The sequence below is a fragment of the Hemiscyllium ocellatum genome, chromosome 30 (assembly GCF_020745735.1).
Source record: "Hemiscyllium ocellatum isolate sHemOce1 chromosome 30, sHemOce1.pat.X.cur, whole genome shotgun sequence".
Lineage (NCBI taxonomy): Eukaryota > Metazoa > Chordata > Chondrichthyes > Orectolobiformes > Hemiscylliidae > Hemiscyllium > Hemiscyllium ocellatum.
In genome coordinates, this window is record NC_083430.1 from 5950098 (window position 1) to 5969497 (window position 19400).

At 43.4% G+C, this 19400-nt stretch overlaps 1 protein-coding gene across 4 annotated transcripts in view; it reads left to right on the forward strand.

Annotated features, from left to right (window-relative positions):
• Positions 1–19400, forward strand: part of trit1 (tRNA isopentenyltransferase 1) — a 47601-nt gene that overhangs the window by 9628 nt on the left and 18573 nt on the right. For all 4 annotated transcript variants that reach the window (XM_060847130.1, XM_060847131.1, XM_060847132.1 and 1 more), the window contains exons 5-8: positions 945–1087; positions 3290–3401; positions 5380–5489; positions 8757–8834. In XM_060847130.1, the coding sequence (XP_060703113.1) occupies positions 945–1087; positions 3290–3401; positions 5380–5489; positions 8757–8834 (443 nt within the window). The remainder of the gene's footprint in view (positions 1–944; positions 1088–3289; positions 3402–5379; positions 5490–8756; positions 8835–19400) is intronic.

A 19400-nucleotide genomic window follows, 5' to 3' on the forward strand; every position in this document is an offset into this window, starting at 1 on the left:
CTGTCTGTGTCCTTTGAAATCTATAATTATCCTCCTAATAGTCCACATACAGCACAGCAACTGGCCATTTAGCAGAAATAGTCTGTGTCAGTTTTTTAATGCTCCTTAAGAGCCTGCTTCAACCTTACTTTGACAGTGTCTCCTCAACTCTCTCCTCGTCCCCTCTGTCTCATGGTTATCTAGCTTACCCTCAAATGCAACAATAAAATTTGCTTCCTATAGTAGTAAGAAAAACATTCTAAATAACCTCTGGATGAAGAAGCTTTCCCTGAATTCCCCAAATGATTTTTTGGTGACTATTTACAAAATCTAATCTTAGCCTTCTCACAAGTGGAAATGACTACACTGTGTTCAGGTTATACCCAGACTGAAGGAGATAAAGGTCTTCTTCCAGCTTACTGCGGATGCTGGAAATCTGAAACAAACCCAGAGAATACTGGAGAAACTCATTCGGTCTGGCAGCATGTGAGGAGAGAGAAACAGAGTTAATGTTTTGAGTTTGTATGAATCTTCTTCAGAACTCTGTTTGTTTCTCTCCCTGCAGATGCTGCTAGACTTACTGAGTCATTCAGCACAGAAACAGACCCAACTCGTCCATGCAGACCAGATTTCCCTAACTAAAATGTGTCCTATTTACCTGCTGTTGGCCTCTTTGCTTATAAATCTTTTCCATCCATGTACCTATCCAAATGTCTTTTCAAGTTAGTAACTGTACCTGCATCTACCACTTCCTCTGGCAATTCATTCCACATACAAACTACCCTCTGTGTGAAAATGTTGCCTCTCAGGTCCATTTTAAATCTTCATCCTTTCACCTGAAAAAGATGCCGTCTAGTTTTGAACTCACTGCGTTTCTCCAGCATTCTCTGTTTGGTGAAGGAAGCACAGACCACCTTCTTGCCTGCCTGCAGGTAACTCTAACACATGCCTGTTTCTCTGAGCAGAAGCCTGCAGGTCTATGAGGAGGTTGGAGTTCCCCACAGCAAACTTCTACTGAAACAGCGCCAGGAGGAAGGAGGAGGACCCCTTGGAGGAGCACTGCGCTTTCCAAAGCCTTGCATCCTCTGGCTACACGCTGACCTGTCAGGTAAGAGAAAGTGTGAGGAAGTAAACCTGCTCAATGGTCCAGTTTGTACGATGGTCTGAAAGCGTGGCACGTTCGTGGTGGTGACCGTGAAGCTGTTGGTGATTGTCATCAAAAGGCTGACAGGTTCACCTGGTGTCAGTTAGAGATAAAAGTCTGCTGTTGTTATCCAGTCTGGTCAATATGTGACTCCAGGTCCCAGTCAGTGGTTGTCTCTTAATAAGCCTCTGAAATAGCTAAGCTGGCCTCCCTGATGAAAGGGCAACAAATGCCAATGACAACACATCCCATAGATATAGATTGTCAGTGAGAGGTGCTTTATTTAAACCTGGTCTAATGGGAGGCTGCTCTCAGCGACTGTCCAGTAGGCTCCTTGTTTATTAACAATAATATCAGAGTGATCCAGTGAGTTGCTGAGAGTGGAAACTATGTACTTCTGTGATTGGAGAAGCATTAGGAGGAAGAAAGACTGTTTGCCTTCCAATCAAAGATGCTGTCTCTTTCAGATTCGACGGCTGCAGCTTCTCCAATCAGAGCTTGCTGCAGGTTCCCGGAGGAGTGGCTGAGGGGGCAGGGCACAGAGACGTTAGTCACGGTTCCTGCTGTAAAAGCAAGGTCCTCGTAAAGCGTTGTGATCAATGAGAAGCAGCCAGATGTAGGAGGCTATTTGGGAGCAACACATAGGAGTTGGAGGACAGGAATAGCTCCAGAGGTGTGATTAATTTTGTGCCCTTGCTAAGGTGGGAATGCCTGTTGAAGTCAGGCTAGCTGACCCAGGAAAGGCTGAGACACAGCTGTAGGGCCTGCTGACTGCAGAGGCCAGCTGGTAAATGACTGACCTGGCAATGTAACATTTCATCTCTGGCCCAGCAGCCTTCAACCCCTACCTCACACTCTGCAAGCTCCCTTCAACCAGATACATAACCGCCAAATGCCTGTTTTTTGCCTTTGGTGACTCTCATCCCTGATTTACTTACTGCATGTCTTTCATTTAGGTTTTAATTTGTCATCCTCTTCATCCACAGTGTCTCAGTGCTGCCTCATTTGTTCTTGCTTTTTAGCAGAATGTATTTCTTCTGGAGCCTAGATATTTCCCTCTGCTTTTCTGTTTCTTTGTCAGTGGAATTTTACAATTAATTTTCCCCAAATCTATTCCTATCCTTTCAAAATTAGCTTTATTACTTTGCCTATTAGATTAGATTAGATTACTTACAGTGTGGAAACAGGCCCTTCTGCACAGCAAGATCACACCGAACCGCAACCCACCCATCCCCCTACCTTTACTCCTACACCTAACACTACGGGCAATTTAGCATGGCCAATTCACCTGACCCGCACATCTTTGGACTGTGGGAGGAAACTGGAGCACCCGGAGGAAACCCACGCTGACACGGGGGGGAGAATGTGCAAACTCCACGCAGTCAGTCGCCTGAGTCGGGAATTGAACCCAGGTCTCTGGTGCTGTGAGGTAGCTGTGCCACCGTGCCTATCTTGGCTCAGTCTTAATTTTACCTTAAATTACGACAAAAAAGCAAGAATTATTTAACATGAAACATTGAAATGATCCATCCTATTACAAATAGTACATATTCAATAATTATCACATTTGCTAGTCCATTATTACCATTTTGGGAGTTCAAAAAATTATACAGCATGAACAAACTGATCCATCTTGTTATAGTCACAGATTGACAATGCTGGCAGAACTTTCCAATTTATCCCACTTCCCAGCTGTTTCTGTTACAAGTATTTATTCTGTTGGGTCTGGCCCTCAGTGGGGCAAAGAAAACTGGGGATGCTTGAGGGCAGAATTAGATGTGCATAGCAAACTCTTGAGTTCTAATTGTAGGAATTTAGGGGAAAAAAGAAATGGGGAGGTAAGACCATGGATGGATTTGAAAATGAGGAGGAGAATATGAAGATTAAACTTCTGCTTATCAAGGGAGCCAATGTCAATCAGTGAGCACAGGAGGGTAGCCCTAAGTAACTAGAGGATAAGGGTAGGGGACAATGGAGAGAAAATGGGGATTGCCCCAGAAGTAGCAGAGCTCCTATTGATACAGTTCACTGTTTCAACCCAGTCTGTTGGTGTGAGGAATGAGTGGTTCATTTCTAGACTTGTATTATCTTTCTCTTGCACAATAATTGTTGTAAAATCTTCACAGAATTTTGCAAAGCTTATGGTTCTCTGCTTTCTGTCTCCAGTTCTTGATGAGCGTTTGGATCGTCGGGTCGATGAAATGCTGGCTGCGGGCCTTCTGGAAGAGCTGGTTGGCTTTCATACGCGATACAACCAGCAGAAGATAGCTGAGAACAGGTCTGGCCACAAACATAGTTCAGCAAAAAAACTCTGTCTTGTTAGAGCTGTTGGAAGGCTAGAGGAGAGTTAAACTTCCTTACTGTCTCCACCTTTGCCAGCATTTACACCTCCTACCATTCATTTCCCTTATTCAGACTTGCTTTCTGGTGTTTTACCCATACTGACTAGGGCCTCTTCTGTTCTCCATTTACCCTCCTTTTAAGGATAACTGTTCTACTGGGTCTCCCAATTCTCAGACACTTCTTATTTTATTTGTTGATGGTATGTAGCCATGGCTGGTGATCCCACCATCTACTGCCCATCTCTAAGTGCCCTGGAGAAGATGGTGGTGAGCCATTTAATCACTGCAACCTTTAGTGTAGACACTCCCACAATGTTCTTACGGGGGATTTTTGACAGCGAAAGAAATGGTGATATATTTCGAAGTCAGGATGATGAGTGGCTTGGAGGTGAGTTTGCTCCGGTTCCCCTATACCTGCTGCCCCTGTCTCTCTGGATTGTATAGGTTACAAGTTTGGGGTCAGGGATTGGTGCTGGAGCCACAATTATTCGCAATGTTTATGAATGACTCAGGGATGGGAAGTGAATAGTCAAATTTTGTGGATGACCCAAAACTGGATGGAAGGCAAGTGGACTATTGGCCTTGGTTTCAAAGGAAAGCTATTCTGGCCAAGGAAGGTTCACTATGTTGATTCTGGATATGGGGAGAGATTGAGTACGTTGGGTCTGTACTCCTTGGAATCTAGAATAATGAGAGGTGATTTTATAGAAACATATAAGATTCTTGGGGTGTTTCGCAGGATAGATACAGGAGTTTGTTTCCCCTTGTGAGAGAGTCTAGGGTTGGAGGGATCATTGCTGCTTAAGGGGTTGCCCATTTATGACAGAATGTTTTCTTCTGAGGGTAGTAAAGCTGTTGAATTCTTTACCACAGAGGGCAGTCAAGACTGGCTTGTTAAGTATATTCAAGAGTTTACAAGCCTTTATGCCACACATGCTCACTTGAGTGCAGTGATAAGTTCACAAGTCGCCATCTTGGGTACCAAGGTACAAATTCTTCAGTACAAATTCTTAGGGGGAAATAAATTAGAAAAATAGAGAAGTAAGAGTTTAGAATAACAGTCCGTCCAACTCAGACCACGCTGGGCTTCACCTCAAGGTCGAGAGTGCCAGGCATCTGCGTCCACACTGAGGCCAGGAGTCTGCACTGGCTTTCCGAACAGACATCTCCAATGCCACCCGAGGTCAAAGGAAAAAGAATAAAAATGCAAGAGAAGAAAGGAAAAGAGACGAACAGAGCAGACAAGCCGCAGCTCAGGAGTCCTACCCTGCCGCCATCTTGGAGACGTCATATTCAGGGCTGGAATATACAGTTTTTTTGTTATCAAAAAAGTGGGGGGGGGGGGTGCAGGAACAGCTATTTGAGGATTATCAGATGAGCCATGATCTCATTGAATAACAGAACAGTCTTAATGGGCTTCATGACCTACATTTTAATTCTGACTGAAGTATCAGGCCACCACCTACATGTGGAAGTGGATCTATCTGAGTACTTATGAAAGTTGTGTTCTTGGGAAACCGTTGAGGACTGTTGTTGCAAGTTCTCATGAGCTAGCTGTCTAATGGGAGCATTGGGGTATTGTAAACTGAGAAAATCAGCACAATCTCCATGGGCCATCAGAGACGTGAATATGCATCTCGCTGTGAACAGCCCACATCCTGCCCAAGGTTCTCGCAGCATTTTTGTGCTCCACAGCCATAACATTATAAGCCGGTGAATGATTTGTGGATAGTTCTCCTTTTCTTTTGTGGCAAGGAGGGACACGCGTTTCTCCAGTCCAATGATTGAAAGCATGTGCGGCCCTCGGGAACTGTGCATTTTATGAATCATTCTGCTGCACTGTCGTTTTTGTTTCGTTGATTGGCAGTTTATTGATTAATCTTTATGTCTGGATCTTTCTCCATTGGGACACAGCCAGGACTACCAGCATGGCATCTTTCAGTCCATTGGATTCAAGGAGTTCCATGAATATCTGACCTCCAACAGCAACTGCAGTGAGAATAGGGAAAAGCTGCTGAACCAAGGTAACAATGTGTAAAATGATGTAGTGCAATACTGGGTTTGGTAATGAAGCTTCTATTTGAGTGGACGGGCTGAGGAAGGCTTAACTGGGGAAGAATGGATTTTGAAGAAAATTATTAAAATGGGGCTGCATATTACATGGGAGTTGTAGCCGAACACTGGGGCAAACTGGACATTGCGTCTCGCTGTAACATGCTTTGTTGTGTGCACGCGAGGGTAGTTATTAATCTCAGTTCAAAGTTATCAGTTAGATGTCAGGCAAAGTATACTGTGCCAATGTAAAATGGGAAACAGGAGAGGACCAGGAGTTTACAGATTACTGTAGTCCCCATGAATTGCCAGGGTGGTATTTCCTGAGTGTGTAGTCAGCCAAGAACGGCTTACAGGTAACTGAGGACTTGCCTGGTACCTGCTGTGCCAATTCTCTCCTGCCATTCCCCCATTGCTGCTCCCTGAACAACATTCGCAAGGGTGGTTTGCTGAACACCATGACTTTCCTCTAACAGCTACATCCGTAATATCTGCTAAATAGCTTTAAGGAAGGATAGAACTTACATTTGTGTGGTACTTTTCATGTGCTCAGGATGTTTCTCAAGTGATTACTGTTGTGTGAGCAGCCCAATCAAATCCCCAGCATTGCTTATCATGTTGTGCAAGCAGTGTCTGTGCCACACCATTTAGTGGGTTAGCTGCCAGAGGTAGGAAGTGATAGGGAGACAGAGGAAAACCACCTCCTGGTCTGACCAAATGAAGCAGTTGTGTTGAACCACAAGTTGTTAACTGCAAGATAGCCATTCAAAGAACAAAGAAAATTTACAGCCCAGGAACAGGCCCTTTGGCCCTCCAAGTCTGAGCCAATCCAAATTTACTGTCTAAACCTGTCGGTCAATTCCTAAGCATTTGTATCCCTCTGCTCCCCACCTACCCATGCATCTGTCCAGACACATCTTAAATGAATCTACCATGCTTGCCTCTACCTCCTCTGCTGGCAACGCGTTCCAAATGCCCACCACCCTCTGTGTGAAGTACTTGCCGCGTGTATCCCCACTTAAACTTTCCGCCTCTCACCATGAAAGCATGACCTCTCGTTATTGAATTCTTCACCCTGGGAAAAGCTTGTCTCTATCCACCCTGTCTATAACCTGCATGATTTTGTAAACCTCAATCAGGTCCCTCCTCAATCTCCTTTTTTCTAATAAAACAAACCTAACCTACTCAACCTCTCTTCATAGCTAGCACCTTCCATACCAGGCAACATCCTCGCAAACTTTCTCTGCACCCTCTCCAAAGCGTCCACATCCTTTTGGTAATGTGACGCCCAGAACTGTACACAGTATTCTAAATGCGGCTGTACCAATGTCTTGTACAATTCTAACATGACTTGCCAGCTCTTATACTCAATACCCTGTCCAATGAAGGCAAGCATACTATATGCCTTCTTGACCACTCTATCCACCTGTGCAGCAACTTTCAGGGTATAATGGACCTGCTCTCCCAGATCTCTCTGCCCATCAACTTTTCCCAAGACTCTTCCATTCATTGTATAATTCGCTCTAGAATTAGACTTGCCTAAATGCATCACCTCACATTTGTCTGGATTGAAGGCCATCTGCCACTTTTATGCCCAACCTTCCAGTCTGTCTATATCCTCCTGTGTTCTCATTACAGGTTATTATCATATCATTGATTTCCTGATGAAGGGCTTATGCCTGAAACATCGATTCTCCTGCTCCTTGAATGCTGCCTGACCTGCTGTGCTTTTCCAGCACCACACTCTCGACTATCACTGATAATTATCAACATTGTTACAGAGATTATGAGGCGGACCTGGATGTTGGGTCTCATTTATTCATTATCCAAAGCTGCTTTGTCCTCAAGTTCATACAACATTTTCATGAACTTAATGGGAAAGGTACACTGGTAATCAAACACCTCTATTCTATGAGCCGTCAGAAATGTCAAATTCAGTCACTAAGATGGTTAGTTTGCCTGATTTCAACTGACGTCTAGGACAACAGAAACTTTTACTAGATTTCATCAATCAAAGCCAATGTCTTACCAATTGTAAACAAATCTATCCTTTAACAAGGAGAAAAACAAGTGAAAAAATTACTACTATTCAAAACAAACTATATTTCTTTTAAATCCAAACATGCGCGCATTCCTTTACTAACTGGGCAGCATGTGTAAATATCACAGAACAAATATGTGTAAATAAAATGTAACAGATTCAGAGTATCAAAAGTCCACACCTCAAGGGTGGAATGAGGTGATTTTTCCCAGCTCTTTGGTTTTGACAATGATACCATGTTGTTGTCAACCCCAGAGCAATAGAAAATCCTCAGTTTGGTAGCTGGTCATTTGCACCTGAAGTCTTTATTTAGTCGGAGTTCTTTTCAGGGTCTTTGAGGTTTGTGACCCATCTTTGCTTGCTGCCTTTCTGGAGGTCAGAATGTAATTCCTCAACCTCTATTCTGTGCCAAACTGCAAACTAGAAAATCCAAAAATTGCTGCTAGGCAGGTTTTCAACCCAGAGGCATCTGGTACCACCTTGTCTCACCAAAGTATCAGTTTCTAGTTTCTCCAAAAGTTGCATGACTTTATGTGAGCAGTTAGTGAACGTTACATGGTTCCACTCTTGACCTTGGAGTTGCAAAATAAATTATTTTCTGCAACACAGCAGTGTCCAAATTTGCACTTGTGCAGTTTAGGCTCTAAAACAAAATGTAATCTTTAAAAAATTATTGTTGGTGGCCCTCGTGAAACAAGTCAACATTGACCCTTTCAGACCCTTACGCTCATAAGCAAATAGCTAGAAAATGTTGCATACTTTTGAAGTATGGTCACTTGTTTAGCTGTACATGACAACACGGCAAAATAGTAATGACCAGTTATCTAGTTCTGATATTGGTTGAGCGATACAAGTTAGCCACGTTAACCAAGCTGCTATTCAAAAGTGCCAAAGGATCTTTTTGGCCATATGGCAGCATTTCCAATGGCAGTGCTGCACTTGATTGTGGGTTCAGTACTGGGGTGCTGAATCCAGTGTCTGATGTTAAGAGTGATACTGACTGAGTCAGACTTCAGTGGCAGCTGTCATTGAGCATGGGTACTGAAGCTGATCTAGGATTTCTGCAGCCAGGATTTTGCTGTTTGTTTGGAATGTAAAGGAGTGTATTTTCCCCCTGCTCAGTCTGTCTCTGCAGCATTTGTTTGGAGAGTGAGGGAGTGTGTACCAGTTCTGTTTATACCGTGTCTTTCCCTGGCAGGTATCGCTGCACTCAAACAAGTCACAAAGCGTTATGCAAGGAAGCAGAACAAGTGGGTCCGCAATCGTTTCCTAAAGAGTAAGTAACAGAACTGAAGAACAAACCACGGGGCCTGGTTAGGGTACAGAAAAAGGCCCCTCAGCCCACAGCATCCATGAATTAATTTAATCCCATTTTTCAGCACTTGACCCATAGCTTTGTAAGCTTTAGCACCACAAGTGCACATCTAAATATGTCTTCAGTGCTATAAGGGATTTCTGCCTCTAACACCCTTACAGACAGTGAGTTTCAGATTCCCACCACCCTCTAGTGAAAAGTGTTTTCCACCCATCTCCTCTAAACCTACTGCTCCATATCTCAAATCAGTACCCCTGCTCATTGGACCCTCCATCAAAGGTAAACATTTCCTCTAGCTACCCTTTCTAGGCCCCCCATAATGGTATCCATCTCAGTCATGTCTCCTCACGGTTTCCTCTGCTCTAAGGAAAACAACCTCAGACTGTCCAATCTCTCTTCATAACTAAAAACTCTCCAGCCCAGCCAAAATCCTGGTAAATCTCCTCTGCACCCTCTCCAGTGCTATCTCCTCCTTCCTATAAAATGGATTCCAGAACTGCAAACAATACACCAGCTGTGGCTTAACCAACGTTTTAAACAGTTCCAGCATCACCTTCCTGCTCTTAAACTCTATGTCTTGGCTAATAATGACAAATATCCCATATGCCTTCTTAAACTCTTTATCTACCTGTACTGATATCAGAAGGGCCTGGTATATACATGCTGCTTCCCAAGGTCCTACCGTTCATCATGTATTCCTTTTGTCTTGTTTGTCCTGCCCAGATTGGATTTCCCACCTGGCCAGTCTGTCTATACCCTGCTGTCATCAACCAGCTCCTTTTAGTTTGTGCTATTAAAGATCATTGATGCCTATTCAGAATATCGATGCGGGTAGTCCTGACTGACACACTCTAGTTACTGTTGTAATGGGTATGTTCGCCGAGCTGGGAATTTGGCTTGAAGTCGTTTTGTCCCCTCTCTAGGTGACCTCCTCAGTGCTGTACTGTGTCGGTTGGAATTTATTAGGTTTTGTTCACACTGCTTCTGGTAGTTGGTTTTAGTTGTTTGTTGTAGTGCTTGGTATATTGGATCTAGGTAAATGTGTTTATTGATGGAGTCCGTGGATGAGTGCCAAGCTTCTATGCATTCTCTGGCTGACCTCTGTTTGGCTTACCTTATTATTGTGGTGTTGTCCCAGTCAAATCTGCAGTCCTTGTCTTCTGTGTGAATAGATATTAAGGATAGCTGGTCATGGTGTTTCGTGGTTAGTTGATGTTCATCAATGCGGATTGCTAGCTGTCTGCCTGTCTGTCCTGTATAGGTCCATGCAGTCTCTGCATGGAATATTGTATACCATGTTTGTCCTGCACATAATAGGTATTGGGTCTTTTGTTCTGGTGAGTTGTTGTCTGAGCGTGGATGATGGTTTATGTGCTGTCATAAATCTGAGTGGTCAGGGCAGTCTGGCTGATTTTTATATGAGGTAGAGTAATTAGTGTGTTGGGTCGTGGCATGTCCTCCTCGTGTTGTTTGTCTGCCAGGCGTCTGTGGATGAAGTTGTGGGGATATCTTGGCAAAGACTTTGTAGAGGTGTTCATCTTCTCTAAATAAATTCCAGCTGACTCAGTACAGCAACGCTTCACAGGAGGCTCCACAGCACTGATGATGTCACCCAGAAAGGGGATGAAACATCTACAAACCAAATTCCAAGCTCAGCAAACATACCCACAGAAACTACAACCCGATAACAAATCTTTGTACAAACCTTGAATACTCCAATTAACTAGTAGTTTCTTGGACCAATACTCCCAACAGAGGCATGTAGAAATATTCATTCCAAATCAGACTGGGCTGAGATTAATGGGCGGAAATGAATAATGAAAAATGCAGCAGAGTTGAGGCTATGTTTTTTTTTAAATGTACAAGTGGGTATTAACTCACTAGAAAGGCAGTGAAAACATTATCAGTCATAACTTTCAAAAGGGAATCAGACAGATACTTCAAGTAAGACTTCAGTGCTTTGGGAAAGGAGAGAAGGGCAGTAGGCCGAGTGGAATAACTGTTTTAGAACATAGCCAGAAACATTATGGACTGAATGACCTTCTGTGCTTTGTGATTCTATGAGCTTACAAGGTAAGTTCCCTGTTCAATGATAAAAGTGGTAAAGGTTATGATTTTGTTTTGGATGTACTATTTGTGTAGCATTGTTCACTTTTAATGTTAACTAAATTTCATAACATGGAGACTGAGTAAGACTAAGACAAAGTAATAAGTTGGGTTTTCAGAGCTTCAGAAAGCAATTGGGTCAGAGTCTGGAAGTGTTTACTGAGCAGCAAGAAATAAACAGCAGTCAGAACTTTTCAGACTGTTAATATTGTCTAGAAGAAATATATCCTTCTAAAATACACAAACATGAGATCCATAATGAAACTGAGTAAAGAAAAAATTTAAATCAGAAATAAAATTGAAGTGAGTGAAAGACACTAAATAAATAGATGACAGCAGACAATGGCAAAAATATTAGAACAAATGTAAAAGGAAACTAGACAAGCAGAGAGTAATATGAAAATAAATTATTCTGTAGAAACATAAAAACAAAACAAAATTGATAAGAGACAATAATGACAAACTCACAGTTAATCACAGCCAAATGCCAAATATTTTTCCAAGGTGACTACCAGCTGAGCCTGACATCAGAAATCCTCAAAAAAATAAAGGGAAGAGATTACTGAGGGATAAAATATTTGGTCCAGATGAATTGTCTCTGTGCACTTTTAAGTGAATAGACTGGACGAGGGAAAGATGCCAAGATACTAGATTTTCAGAAGGCATTTGATACAGGATAGACCAGCAGGAGGCTGGGCGAACACAGCTAGGCAGCATCAGGAGGTGGAGAAGTCAATGTTTCAGGTGTAACTACAGGAGGCTGATTAAAAATCAATTAAAATATGTGAGATATGGACCAGCACAGATTAATGGTTGGTTAACAGACAGAAAACAGGAGCAATAAATGGGTCATTCTCAGGTTGGCAGGCTGTGATTCATGGGCTACCGTAGAAAGCCAGCTGTTTTTAATATATATCAATGAATTGGAAGGGGAAACCAAATGTAATATCTACAAATTTGTGGATGATCCAAAGCTAAGTGGGAGTGTGTGTTGTGAGGAAGATGTACAGCAACTTTAAGAGGATTTGGACAGGCTTAATGACTGGGCATGAAGATGGGAGATGGAATATAACAAGGAAAAATGTGAGGTTATCCACTATCAGCTACTGTGGGTCCTTGATAAGTATGTACCTGTCAGGCAGGAAGGAAGTGGTTGCGCAAAGGAACCGTGGTTTACTAAACAGGTTGAATCTCTTGTCAAGAGGAAGAAGCAGGCTTATGTAAAGCTGAGACATGAGGCTCAGTTAGGGCACTTGAGTATTACAAGTTAGCCAGGAAGGACCGAAAGAGAGCGCTAAGAAGAAGCAGGAGGGGACATGAGAAGTCTTTGACAGGTAGGATCAAGGAAAACCTTAAAGCCTTCAATACATATGTCAGAAATAAAAGACCAAGGTTAGGGCCAGTCAAGGAGAATAGTGGAAAGTTGTGCATGGAGTCTGAGGAGATAAGAAAGGTGCTGAATTAATATTTTTATCAGTATTCACACTGGAAAAAGACCAGGTTGTGAAGGAGCATACTGAAATACAGGCTATTAGATTAGACAGGATTGAGATTCATAAGGAGGAGGTGTTAGCAATTCTGGAAAGTGTGAAAATAGATTAGTCCCCTGTGCCGGATGGGATTTATCCTTGGATTCTCTGGGAAGCCAGAGAGGAGATGGCAGAGCCTTTGGCTATAATCTTTATGTCATCATTGTCTACAGGAATAGTGCCAGAATACTGGAAGAAAGCAACTATTGTCCCCTTGTTCAAGAAGGGGAGTAGAGACAACCCTGGTAATTATAGACCAGTGAGCCTTACTTCTGTTGTGGGTAAAGTGTTCAAAAGGATTATGAAAGATAGGATTCCTCATCATCTAGAAAGGAATAATTTGATTAGGGATAGTCAATGCAATTTTGTGAAGGGTAGGTCATGCCTCACAAACTTTATTGAGTTCTTTGAAAAGGTGACCAAGCAGGTGGATGAGGGTAAAGGAATCGATGTGGTGTATATGTATTTCAGAAAAGAGTTTGATAAGGTTCCCCACGGTAGGCTATTCCAGAAAATACAGAGGCATGGGATTGAGGGTGATTTAGTTGTTTGGATCAGAAATTGGCGAGCTTGTAAGAAGAGAGGGTGATTGTTGATGGGAAATGTTTCTCCTGGAGTTCATTTACCAGTGGTGCACCACAAGGATCTGTTCTGGGCCCAGAGCTGTTCGTCATTTTTATGAACGACCTGGATGAGGGCTTAGAAGGGTGGATTAGAACGTAGAACATTACAGCGCAGTACAGGCCCTTCGGCCCTCGATGTTGTGCCGACCTACGAAACTAATTTGAAGCCCATCCAACCTACACTATTCCATTTTCATCCATGTGTCTATCCAATGACCATTTAAATGCCCTTAAAGTTGGCAAGTCTACACCTGGTTCAGGCAGTATGTTCCACGCCCCTGCTACTCTGAGTGTAGAATTTACCTCTGACATCTTTCCTATGTCTATCACCATTCAATTCAAAGTTATGTCCCTTCGTGCTAGCCATCGCATCTGAACAAAAAAGCCTCTCACTGTCCAACTGACCTAACCCTCTGATTATCTTATATGTCTCAAATAAGTCACCTCTCAACCTTCTTCTCTCCAATGAAAACATCTCAAGTCCCTCAGCCTTTCCTCGTAAGACCTTCCCTCCATACCAGGCAACATCCTAGTACAAAGAACATTACAGCGCAGTACAAGCCCTTCGACCTACGAAACTAATCTGAAGCCCATCTAGCCTACACTATTCCATTCTCATCCATATGTCTATCCAATGACCATTTAAATGCCCTTAAAGTTGGTGAGTCTACAGGAGCAGGCCCTACAGCCCTCAAAGCCTGTGTCAATCCAGATCCTCTATCTAAATCTGCCATCTATTTTCTAAGAAGTGGTATCCCTCTGCTCCCTGCCCATTCATGTATCTGTCTAGATACATCTTAAGTGACGCTATCATTCCTGCCGCTCCCACCTCCGCTGGCAATGCATTCCAGCACCTGCCATCCTCTACGTAAAGAACTTTTCACGCGTATCTCCCCTAAACTTTTCACCTCTCACTGTGAACCCTTAGTAATTGAGTCCCCCACTCTGGGAGAATGTTTCTTCCTATCCACCCTGTCTGTACCTCTCATGATTTTGTAGGCCTCAATCAGACCCCCCCCCCCCTCAACTGCCTTCTTTCCAATGAAAATAAACCTAATCTACTCAACCTCTCTTCATAGCTAGCACTCTCCATACCAGGTAATATCCTGCTGAACCTTCTCTGCACCCTCTCCAAAGCATCCACAACCTTTCTGGTAATGTGACAACCAGAACTGGCTGCAGTATTCCAAATGTGCCCAAATCAAAGTCTTATACAACTGTGACATGATCTGCCAACTCTGGTACTCAATACTCGTCCGATGAAGGAAAGCATGCTGTATGCCGCCTTGACCACTCTACTGACTTGTGTTACCACCTTCAGGGAACAATGGACCTGAGCACCCAGATCTCTCTGTCCATCAATTTTCCCCAGGAGTTTTCTATTTACTGTATAGTTCGCTCTGGAAAATGCATCACCTCACATTTATCTGATTGAATTCTATCTGCCATTTCTCTGTCCAACTCTCCACTCTATCTATATCCTGTTGTATTCTCTGACAGTCTCCTTCACTATCTGCTACTCCACCAACCTTAGTGCCATCTGCAAACTTGCAATGAGGAAACCTACACCTGTCTCCAAACTATTTATGTATATCACAAACAACAGTGGTCCCAGCACGGATCCCAGTGGGACACCACTGGTCACAGTCTCCATTTTGAGAAGCCCCCTTCCACTACTCTGTCTTCTGTTGCCCAAACAGTTCTCTATCCACCTGGCTAGAACCCCTTGGACCCCATGTGACTTCACCTTCTTCATCAGGCTACCATGGGGAACCTTATCAAATGTCTGACTAAAGTCCATGTATATGACAACTACAGCCTTCCCTCATCAAGCAATTTTGTCACCTGTTCAAAGAATTCTATTAGGTTTGTAAGACATGACCTTCCCTGCACAAAACCATGCTGTCTATCACTGATAAACCCATTTTCTTCCAAATGGTTATATATCCTGTCCCTTAGTAACTTCTCCAACAGCTTCCCTACCATTGACTTCGGCGTCACAGATCTGTAATAACCTGGATTATCTGCGCTACCCTTCTTAAACAAGGGGACAACATTAGCATTTCTCCAGTCCAGACCCCACCCCCACACCATTTTCAGGGGTGCTGCAAAAATATCTGTTAAAGCCCGGCTATTTTCTCTCTTGCTTCCCTCAGTAACCTGGGATAGATCCCATCCTGTCCTGGGGACTTGTCCACCTTAATGCCTTTTAGAATTCACCCCATCTCCCTCCTTATGCCGACTTGACCTAGAGTAATCAAAGACCTATCCCTAACCTCAACATCTGCCATGTCCCCCTCCTCAGTGAATATTGATGCAAAGTACTCATTAAGAATCTCACCTCTTTTCTCTGACTCCACGTATATCTTTCCCCCTTTGTCCTTGAGTGGGCCACCCCTTTCCCTCATTACCCTCTTGCTCCTTACATATGAATAAAAGGCTCTGGGGTTTTCCTTAACCCTGCTCGCTAAAGATAACTCATGACCTCTTTTAGGCCTCTTAATTCCTCATTTCAGATTTGTCCTACATTCTCGATATTCTTCCAAAGCTCCGTCTGACTTCAGTCGCTTATACCTTATGTATGCATCCTTTTCTGTCTTAGCCAGTCTCACAATTTCATCTGTCATCCATAGTTCCCTAATTTGCCATATCTATTCCTCATTTTCACAGGAATGTATCTCTCCTGAACTCCAATCAATCTTTCTTTAAAAACCTCCCATATACTGAATGTGGATTTCTCCCCAGCTTAGCACTCTTCCTTTAGGACCACTCTTGTCTTTGTCCATGAGTATCCTAAAACTTTTGGAATTGTGATCACCTATTCCCAAAGTAATCCCCACTGAAACTTCAACCACCTGCCTGGGCTCATTCCCCAACACCAGATCCAGTATGACCTGTTCCTGAGTTGGAGAAAGTGAGGACTGCAGATGCTGGAGATCAGAGCTGAAAAATGTGTTGCTGGAAAAACGCAGCAGGTCAGGCGGCATCTAAGGAGCAGGAGAATCGACTTTTCGGGTATTTATGCTCTGTTCCTGAGTTGGACTATTTATATACTGCTCTAGAAAATCCTCCTGGCTGCTCCTTACAAATTCTGCTCCATCCAGACCTAAGTGAATCCCAGTCAATGTTGGGAAAATTAAAATTTCCTATTACCACCACCCGGTTGCTTCAACATCTTTTCATAATCTGTTCACATATTTGTACCTCTATCTTACGTTCGCTGTTGGGAGGCCTGTAGTACAGTCCCAACATTGTTACAGCTTCCTTCCTATTTCTGAGCTCTGCCCATATTGCCTCACTGCTCGAGTCCTCCATAGTGCCCTCCTTCAGCACAGCCGTGATATCCTCTCTTACAAGTAATGCGACTCTTCCACCCCTTTTACCTCCTTCTCTATCCCAGCTGAAGCATCGATATCCTGGGACATTTAGTGGCCAATCATGCCCTTTCCTCAACCAAGTCTCAGTAATAGCAATAACATCATATGCCCAGGTACGAATCTAAGCCCTAAGTTCATCTGCCTTACCGACTACACCTCTTGCATTAAAACAAATGCACCTCAGATTACCAGTCCCTCTGTGTTCATCTGCCGCTTCCTGCCTACTCTTCCTTAGTTACACTGACTTCATTATCTACTTCCTTACAGGCTTTAATTGCTACCTCTTTCCTGTCCACTAACCTCCTCGTTTGGTTCCCATTCCCTCTGAACCTTTTCCAAAGCTTCCACATTGTTCCTATAATGTGTTGTCCCAAACTATACGCAATACTCCAAGTGTGACTGCACCAGAGTTTTGTACAGCTGCAGCATGACTTCATACACCGTATGCCACCTTAACAACCCTTTCAACCTGGGTGGCAACTTTCAGGGATCTGTGCACATGGACACAGATCTCTGCTCATCTCCACTACCAAGAATCTTACCATTAGCCCATTACTCTGAATTCCTGTTCCTGCTTCCAAAGTGAGTCACCTCACAGTTTTCTATATTAAACTCCATTTGCCACCTCTCGGCCCAACTCTGCAGCATATCTATGTCCCTCTGTAACCTGCAACATCCTTCGGCACTATCCACAACTCGACTGACCTTAGTGTCATCTGCAAATTTACTAACACATCCTTCTGCGCCCTCCTCCAGGTCATGTATAAAAATGACAAACAGCAGTGGACCCAAACAGATCCTTGTGGTACACCATTAGTAACTGAACTCCAGGATGAATATTTCCCATCAACCACCACTTCTTTCAGCTCGCCAATTTCTGATCCAACCGCTAAATCACCCTCAATCCCATGCCTCAATATTTTGTGCAATAGCCTACCATGGGGAACCTTATCAAACACCTTACTGAAATCCATATCAACCACTTTACCCTCATCTACCTGTTTAGTCACCTTCTCAAAGAACTCAATAAGGTTTGTGAGGCATGACCTACCCTTCACAAAACCATGTTGTCTACCCCAAATCAACTTATTACTTTTTAGATGATTATAAATCCATCTCTTATATCCTTTTCCAACACTTTACCCAAAACTGAAGTATGGCTCACTGGTCTATAATTACCAGGGTTGTCTCTACTCCCCTTTTGAACAAGGGAACAACATTTGCTATCCTCCAGTCTTCTGGTACTATTCCTGTAGACAATGATGACATAAAGACCAAAGCCAAAAGCTTTGCAATCTCCTCGCTGGCTTCCCAGAGAATCCTATGATAAATCTCATCTGGCCCAGGGGACTTACCTATTTTTTACACTTTCCAGAATTGCTAACGCCACCTCTTTGTGAACGTCAGTCCCATCTGGTCTAGGAGCCTGTGTCTCGGTAGTCTCCTCAATAACATTGTTTTTTTCCTGTATGAATACTGACAAAAAGTATTCACTTAGCACTTCACCCATCTCCCCTGACTCCACACAGAACTTGCCACTACTATCCTTGATTGGCTCTAATCTTTCTCCAGTTGTTCTTTTATTCCTGACATATAAAAGCCTTAGGGTTTTCCTTGATCCTATCATCCAATAACTTCTCATGTCCCCTCCTGGCTCTTCTTAGCTCTCTGTTTAGGTCTTTCCTGGCTAACTTGTAATGCTCAAGCACCCTAACTGAGCCATCGCATCTTATCCTGGCATAAGCCACCTTCTTCCTCTTAACAAGAGATTTAACTTCCTTCGTAAACTATGGCTCCTGCACTCGACAACTTCCTTCCTTCCTGACCGGTACATATTTATCAAGGACCCACAGTAGCTGTTCCTTGAATAAGCTCTACATTGCAATTGTGCCAATCCCCTGTAGTTTCCTTCCCCGTCCAATGCATCCTAAATCTTGCCTTATCGCATCATAATTGCCTTTCGCCCAGCTATAACTCTTGCCCTACGGTATATACCTATCCTTTTCCATCTCTAAAGCAAACATAACCGAATTGTGGTCACTATCACCAAAGTGTTCACCTACTTCCAAATCTAATACCTGGTCAGTTTTATTAACCAGTACCAAATCTAATATGACCTCGCCCCTTGTTGGCTTGTTTACATAATGTTCTAGATTAGTGGTGCTGGAAGAGCACAGCAGTTCAGGCAGCATCCGAGGAGCAGTAAAATCAATGTTTCGGGCAAGGGTTTTGCCCGAAACGTCAATTTTCCTGCTCCTTGGATGCTGCCTGAACTGCTGTGCTCTTCCAGCACCACTAATCTAGAATCTGGTTTCCAGCATTTGTAGTCATTGTTTTTACCTTGTTTACATAATGTGTCAGAAAACTATCCTGCACACATTGGACAAAAACTGACCATCTAAGTACTAGAACTATAGTATTCACGATCAATATTTGGAAAGTTAAAGTTCCCCCCCCCCCCCCCCCCCCCCCCCCCCCCCCCCCCCCCCCCGCCCCATAACAACTCCCCTGTCACTCTTGCTCCTATCAAGAATCATCTTTGCTATGCTTTCTTCTACATCTCTGGAACTATTCGGAGGTCTGTAGAAAACTCCCAACAGGGTGACCTCTCCTTTCCTGTTTCTAATCTCAGCCTTTACTACCTCAGTTGATGTGTCCTCAAATGTCCTTTCTGCAGCTGTAGTACTGATCTTGACTCACAATGCCCATCCCTTCACTCTTTACCATTTTCTCTGCTCTTACTGTAACATCTAAATCCCGGAACCAGCAATAACCATTCCTGTCCCTGCCCTACCCTTGTCTTCGAAATAGTCACAAAATCGTACACCCACCTTATTCCAGATGCTCCTGGTGGTGAAGGAGACACACTTCAAACCAACTTCTTGCTTGCCA